Source organism: Nothobranchius furzeri, chromosome 17 (assembly GCF_043380555.1).
Source record: "Nothobranchius furzeri strain GRZ-AD chromosome 17, NfurGRZ-RIMD1, whole genome shotgun sequence".
NCBI lineage: Eukaryota > Metazoa > Chordata > Actinopteri > Cyprinodontiformes > Nothobranchiidae > Nothobranchius > Nothobranchius furzeri.
This window is the reverse complement of record NC_091757.1, coordinates 36,531,634-36,539,270: the sequence shown is the minus strand read 5'-3', so window position 1 is coordinate 36,539,270 and position 7,637 is coordinate 36,531,634. Positions and strand designations below refer to the sequence as shown.

General features: G+C 44.9%; 1 protein-coding gene across 1 annotated transcript in view; it reads right to left on the bottom strand.

The window, feature by feature from the left end:
* Positions 1 to 710: 710 nt before the first annotated feature.
* The window catches only part of LOC107393661 (TBC1 domain family member 10A), a 14,504-nt gene continuing 7,577 nt past the window's right edge, over positions 711 to 7,637 (bottom strand). Inside the window, exons 6-9 of the mRNA XM_015972195.3 lie at positions 5,696 to 5,761; positions 2,241 to 2,430; positions 1,986 to 2,140; positions 711 to 1,318 (exon numbers count right to left, since the gene is read on the bottom strand). Of these exons, the coding sequence (XP_015827681.3) occupies positions 818 to 1,318; positions 1,986 to 2,140; positions 2,241 to 2,430; positions 5,696 to 5,761 (912 nt within the window). The 3' untranslated portion in view covers positions 711 to 817. The remainder of the gene's footprint in view (positions 1,319 to 1,985; positions 2,141 to 2,240; positions 2,431 to 5,695; positions 5,762 to 7,637) is intronic.

Sequence of the window (7,637 nt, the reverse complement as noted above, 5' to 3'; positions counted from 1 at the left end):
AACAAATCCATATTACAGCATTTGGCCAAAACGGAGCAGCTTTTTAGAAGGCAGGAATGTGAGGCACAGTGAGGAAGTCCTGTGCTGGTCTGTCTGCTGTCCAAGCAAACTGCTGGTGGCTGGAAGGATCTGGGTTCATACAACGTCTAGAGAGAAAGAGACTAAAAAAGTGACCATCTGAGTAGAAGCGGGACATGCTTGGCACAAAAAAAAGTCTAAATGAGTTGGACCTGATATGCTGCTGCTTACTGAAGCCTTATTGTTGCTGTGATGAGCGGAAACCTGTGAGAGGCTGTCCTCTAGTGGAAAAAGAAGCAGGGTCGAGGTGCATGAAGAGTTTGCAACCTTTGCTGCACAGTGTTACTTGTTAACTTAATAATGTTCAGTCTGAGAGACAAGATAGCCAGGTGACCCATAGGAGTCCAAAGGCTCTCAGTAACCGGACGGAACTGCTAACAGAAGACTTTTAGTCTGAATTAGAAAATCAAGTGGAGGCAACATCAGCTCCATGTTTTAGCACTTTTTCTGTAGAGCAAGCTAAATGTGTCAGAGGCAAACGTGCGTCTAAAATTAGTACAAAAATAGTCCACACAAGAAGAATAACCATGCTGGCTGGTTGCTGAACGTAGCGTGCTGGTGACTAGCACACGTGTGCGCGCGCGCGCACACACACACACGCACGCACACACACACACACACACACACACACACACACACACACACACACACACACACACACACACACACACACACACACACACACACACACACACACACACACACACACACACACACACACACACACACACACACACACCTACAGGTAGGTATCCTGCTCTGTGCTGCTAAGGCTTTGTGTGGATTTCTGATGAGTGGATTCTTTGGCAGCAGGCAGATCATTAGAGGGCGCCTCCTGCTGGAGAAGGAAGTCCATTTCAGTTTTTGGTAAGCTCTCCGGCATCATGGTGCTGTCTGGGGGCGGGACGGGGGGATCTGTAGGAGGAGGAGGTGGGTCATTATGAAGAGGGTACGGATTAGGGATCTCCTCTATGGGCATTGGTTTCTTCATGTTCTTCTTATTCTTGCTCTTCCTCTCCTCATTTTTTTTCAGCTGCATTGTGTCAGACGCCTCAAATAATATAGTAGGGTTCTGCTGCAGGTCCTGACGCCTTGGTGGCTCAGCCATCATGATGGGGCGAGCTCCGTGCATCCTTGGAGATGGTCTGAAATTCAGCTCTCCACGGTTCTTCTTCCAGCGTTTGAGCTGGCTGTGATGCTCTCTCTCAATGTCTCGGGCTGTCACTGGGACTTCAAAAAGCTGGAAAAAGACACATCATCAGGTCACAGCTGGCCTCTCACAAGCTACAATCAAGAGGCGCAGAAGAGCAACAAGGCCAGATCTTTCTGGGAAATAAGTTTCTTCAGTGTCGAGCCCATTTGGGCAAAAAATGTGAACTTTGTGCGTAAATGCCAAAGAGTGGTGAGCTGTTGCAGACTCAGCCACACACAGACAGGACATAAGAGAGGCTATTGTTGAAGGACACAGAGACTCTCACATATCACTGTACAGGAGCGGACACTACAGCCACGCCTCTGCTCAGTCAGACACTTTAATTCACTCTCAGGCTCTCAGCTCGTCTCTCGGCTACAGCGATGAACACTTGTTCTTCTCTAAAGATCCACAGCCACAACGAACAAACACAGCCTTCAATTACTGCAGGATTATTCTGATTTAACCAGTTACATAAAATGCATGACCAATAAATCCATCAGGAAGTACATAATAGGATGTGATGGAGAGCAACATAATTATTTAATTTATAGTACAGAAAAAAACTAAAGAAAATAAACAATACATTATTATTAACAATATTAACACTACAACAACAACAGCTGAAGACCTTAAGTTGAGGTCAAAAGCTGAAGAAATTTCTCCAGAATGTTGAAAACTGAATTCTGGCTCCACCTGCTCGTTGCTCTCTTACCTCTCGGACGAGGAAGCCCTCCTGCATGTAGCGAGGATCTATGGCTCGGAGAAGCTCCATAGTCTCATAAAGGCCCTGGCAGTTCTTCAGCTTCTCACGGGTTCCCAGTGTGTACTTCAGCAACACCAGCCCCACTCGAAAGATGATTTTAACTCCTGAAGAAGGGGAAAGGATTAGTTAGTCTCAAAGTACTTAAATGTTTTGCTTTTCTGTAATAAACCTGACAAAGAGCTAAGGCAGCACTGGTAACATTACCATCGCAGAGGAACATGTCCCAGACACGCAGCACAGAGGCCCAGGGCAGGGTCCTGGAGAAGGCACACATAAACCATTCAGTCATGTAGAGGATGGGGTCGATCTTATGTTTCTCCAAATGCCGGAAGGCTACTGGGGAGACGCGTCGCAGCAGAGCAAACAGAATCTCTCCATCCAACTGAATGGCTTCCTGAAACAGACACGAGTAGAAGAGTATTAAAGAAACTAAAACCCTAAAGCTTTCCTCCTCTTCAACCACTGTCACAAAGATTAGTTAGGCCCGGTTCACACGGTAGGATGACTTGCAAAACACAACACCTTACTGTGTGCGCAGTAAACCAGTTTCACTCACCAACATCCCCTGGTCAGATGTGAAATCTAGCGACACCTCTCAAGATCAAACGTGCTTTCAGAGTAAACAAACTTGGTGGACAATGGTCATGCTTCTGTCACATCAGGGTTTCTGCAGGAATCAGCTCATCTGATTTAATGCTTTTTAAATGGTCTGTATGTGTATATATCGCAGATACAAGCGGCCGAAATGAGTTTTCTCTGAAGAGTGGCTGGGCTCTCCCTTAGAGATAGGGTGAGAAGCTTAGTCCTTCGGGAGGGGCTCGGAGTAGACCCGCTGCTCCTCCACATCGAGAGGAGCCAGTTGAGGTGGCTCGGGCATCTGGTCAGGATGCCTCCTGGACGCCTCCCTGGTGAGGTTTTCCGGGCACGTCCAACCAGGAGGAGACCTAAAGGTAGACCCAGGACACGGTGGAGGGACTATGTCTCTCACCTGGCCAGGGAACGCCTTGGGATTCCCCCGGAGGAGCTGGCCCAAGTGGCTGGGGAGAGGGATGTCTGGGCCTCTCACCTTAGGCTACTGCCCCCGCGACCCGACTCCGGATAAGCGGATGAAAATGGATGGATGTATTTGTATATCGCCTTCTAAGGGTTCTAACACCCCCTAAGGCGCTTCACAACACAATCAGTCATTCACCCATCCACACGTTGGTAATGATGAGCTTGTGTAGCCACAGCTGCCCTGGGGCACACTGACAGAGGTGAGGCTGCCGAGCACTGGTGCCACCTGTCCCTTCGACCACCACCAGCAGGCAAGGCAGGTCAAGTGTCTTGCCCAAGGACACAACAACAGCATTCTCTGGTCAGAACCGGGATCAAACCTGCAACCTTCCGATTACTAGACAACCCACTCTACCTCCTGAGCTACTGCTGTTTTTAGTGTTCTTTAAATACACTTTAATGCCATCTAAAAGCACCCATAACAATCCACAAATATATATGTATTTTGAAGAAAAACTTATGTATTTCAAGTTACCTTAAAGTACATTTAATTCATGAATTAGCACTAATGAGAGTGTACTAAGAGTGAGTGATGCTTTACAGCCACCAGATCACCTCCACCTGCAGCATCACATTTGACCCAAATGAATCTGCTCTGTTAATGGTGTTTAATGACACATTTTTAGCCTGTGACATGGATAACGATGTTGTCCTACTATTGTTGGACTTATCTGCAGCTTTTGATACAGTCGACCACAAAGTCCTTTCGGACCGACTACAGCATTGGGTGGGGATAACTGGGCAGGCCCTCCAATGGCTTCGCTCCTACCTTCATGACAGGACATTTAGTGTTCATGCAGGTGAGGTGACGTCACCCTGCGTGAGACTTCATTGGGGTGTGCCACAGGGCTCTGTCCTTGGTCCTCTCCCATTTGCTTCCTCTTGGAGTCCTCCTTCGTCGGCATAATGCGAAATTTCATTTTTTTGCTGATGACTGCCAGATCTATCTCCCCCTTCAACGTGGGGAGGATAGATCTGTTTCTCCTTTACTGGACAGTTTGAAGGACATAAAATGTTGGATGGCCTCTAACTTTTTGCACCTAAATGAGAGCAAAACAGAAGTCATAATACTTAGTCCTGGCAGAAGAAATGGCTCAGGTGCTGATATTGACCTTGGCCCATTGACCCCCTATGAAAAGAAAATATAATTTGGGGATAAAAATTGACTCCTCACTTAATCTTGACACTCACGTAAATACGGTGGTGAGGTCCTGTTTTTTTAATCTGAAACAACTATCCAGGATCAGGCCTCTGCTGTCCAGAGCTCATCTGGAGTCTGTGTTGCATGCTTTCGTCCTGTCTCGTCTGGACTACTGTAATGCTCTGTATGCCGGTCTGGGCCAGTGCACGGTTGCATAGCTCCAATTTGTACCGAACTCAGTGGCTAGGTTCCTGACAGGTACTAGATAACGAGATCACATTACTCCAATGCCGAGGTCACATTACTCCAGTGCTGACTGCTCTGCACTGGCTCCCGCTGCAATATTGAGCTAAATTTAACCCTTTGATGCATAATGGTCACTACAGTGGACAGGTACTCAAAATTGTTATTTATTTATTTTTGCTATTAAGCACAGCTGTTGAAGACTTTATTGTATGTGAGCCCCTCCATTTGGACTTCAGCAAGTCAAGCAGACATATTTCATGCTCAGAATGCATGCTGTCCACTGAGATGGACATGTAATAAATTATTTGTAAATTAACAAAATGTTACAAAAATATTTGTTGAAATTTGTTTCATTCACACCTAAAGATGAATGAAAAAAGTTGTTTAAAAAATCATGGTTGAAGATTTCATAATTCATGCATCAAAGGGTTAAGATCCTAACTCTTGTTTATAAAGCCCTCCAGGGCAGTGCCCCCTCTTACATTACTGCACTTTTGCACAAGTATGCTCCATCTCGGTCTCTTCGCTCAGCTGAGCAGGAAATTCTGGTGGTCCCCCAGTCGAAATATCGATCGAGGGGTTATCGTGCATTTTCTGTTTTGGCTCCAACTCTGTGGAATGAATTGCCATTGACCATTAGGCAGGCGCCCTCCCTCCCTTCAAGTCTTTAAGTCTCGTCTAAAGACTCATTTCTCTTTGATTGCTTTTCAGCGATAGGGTTCATTGAATTGCCCCGACATTATGGTTTTAATACTTTTTCTTTTTGATCAAGATGTTTGATCTTATTTTGTCCACCATTTGTTTTTAATTGATTAGTCTCAATCCGTTACCTTTCTGTATTTGTAATATTGCTTGCTTGTTATTTTATGTTTTTATCTTGCCCAGGTACTGGGAATGTTTTTATGATGCTGTTAAGCACCTTGGGCTTCTGATAACGTTGCGGAAGGTGCTCTACAAATAAAATTGATTGATTTATTGAGTGATTGATTGAAATGATGCTCAATGTTCCGACGGTCGTGTTCACACCAGCAGTTGTGCTTTCTGCGATGGTCTCATAGCTGAAAAAAATTATCGTGCGCATCCTTAAGATTGTCGGGAGGAAAAAAAATCAGGTAAAAAATGGGCATAATCATCTTGATGTGTGAACCAGGCCTTTGCAAGGAAAATAAGTCATGAAAATGCCGTGTGCATGGATGTGGGTGTGTGTGAGTCTCACCAGGCCAGGACTGTAGTAACCAGGAAGATACTTCTCACAGACTTGAACCAGACCCCAGAAAGCATCCTAAAGAAACCAATAAACAAGCTGAATTTGACCATAAAATACCAATGGATTCTACTGTAAAGTCATCAGTGCCTAAATTGTCAACAAAGAGTCTCCATTTTATTTTAAATATAGTAAACAAAGATTCTGACATGTGGTGTAATGTCACATCAGGAAAACGCTTTAAACTGTTGTGTGTGCACTGTTTCAGCATTACGCCGAGTTATTCTTTAACATGACCAGAGTCAAAATGCAGAAGCAGTGTGTATGGTGGAAAAAAAGTTTCCAAAGAAATGAGGATGTTGTTAAAACCAATTGTGGTCCCAACAAATTCTGTTTAAGCAGATAGAGCATTTGTATGTGTAGGACTACACTATAAACTATAACTACAGTTTATTTACATTTGTAAATTCATATAAACCTGAACATTTAACAAAAACACAAAAAGGCTTTGGACTTAAAGAGCAAGTAACGCCTAAATTAACTTTTCTTTGCTGATAACCTGTATAGATGAGAGTCTAATGGTGCTACACGTGTGTAATCATTAGTGTTTAGTGCAACTTACTTTAAATTTAATATTTCAGCCCAAAACCATAATTATATCTTCATCTTAAGGTTAAAAAATCTGCTCCACATGTATGAAGAACCAGCTGTGGCTGAAGGCCAAGCTGAAAAACGTGACTTTGTCAGCAAATTACTACGTGGCTGCACTGCACTGGTCTCCATGTGAGGCAGCTGCACCACCACCTGGCTGGCTACTCACCTGCCGATATGAGACATTAGCGCTCTGAGCTGCTCGCCTTTTTGAAAAAAAGCCTTCCTCCACTTTTCATCTAATGATCGTGGTTAACAGAAACTCCTCCAGAATGCTGCAGAATCTGTGTCTGCTTTTCTACTGAGCGGCAAGTCTTGTGTGCGTGCGTGCTTTCGTGCATGTGCGAGTGCGCACGCGCTCGTTAACAACTAACTCGTTTTTAGACTTATAAACTCTGACAGCACACATGGGGGGGTTGAGGGGGGTGCAGTCTGCCACTGCCTCAGTGCCGCTCTCTTAGTCTGCCAGGCGACACCTCTTTCAGAAGGGTTTTCCTAACAGGAAGTGTGGATGAAATACGTCTCCACCCATGCATTGACCCTCACTTTAACTGGTGACCCATTTAGTCTGACAGACTGCAAGCCCCTTTAATGTTATCTAACAAATTTTACCAATCAAGTTGTGGAAAAATGCCCTTTAGTAAGTCAAGACAAAAGTAACAAAAGACAAAGTTTAGTGAAAACAAACCACAAAATATCAACACAAACACATGATAGTGACTGTTAGCACGGTGGTGGAGGGCCGATGGTTTGGGTTTGTTCTTCCTGCATACCTTGTACATGTGGAAACAACAAAAATGAACATCCGTCCCTTTCCACCTGCTAATGTGATTCCGAACAGCAGGGGTAGCAAACCCACTGTCCTTTTCCTAGCAACCTCCACCAGCAGTATCCCCCAGTGTTCCCTGGCCAATGTGGGGATATAATCCCTCCAACGTGTCCTGGATTGACCCAGGGGGCACCTGTTGGCAAGACATACCTGAAACATCTGCTCTGAGAGGCATCCAGTGGACAGTCTAACCAAATGCCCAAAACCACCTCAGCTGGCTTCCCTCTGAGTCTCTCAAAAATGTCAGAGCTCTTTACCCTACCTCTAAGGCCGATCCCAGCCACCCGACAAGCAATAATTAAAGCAGGGTATCTGCAGGTTTAAGGGAGCCAAATTTAAGACTTTTTAAGACCTTTTTAAGGCCACTTTGACCAAATTTAAGCAATTTTTTTTAAATTTAAGCTATAATTTCCAGCTATTGCCCGGAACCGGTGCTAACCACGTCGTGAACGTGGGATTAGCCATCCAGTTACC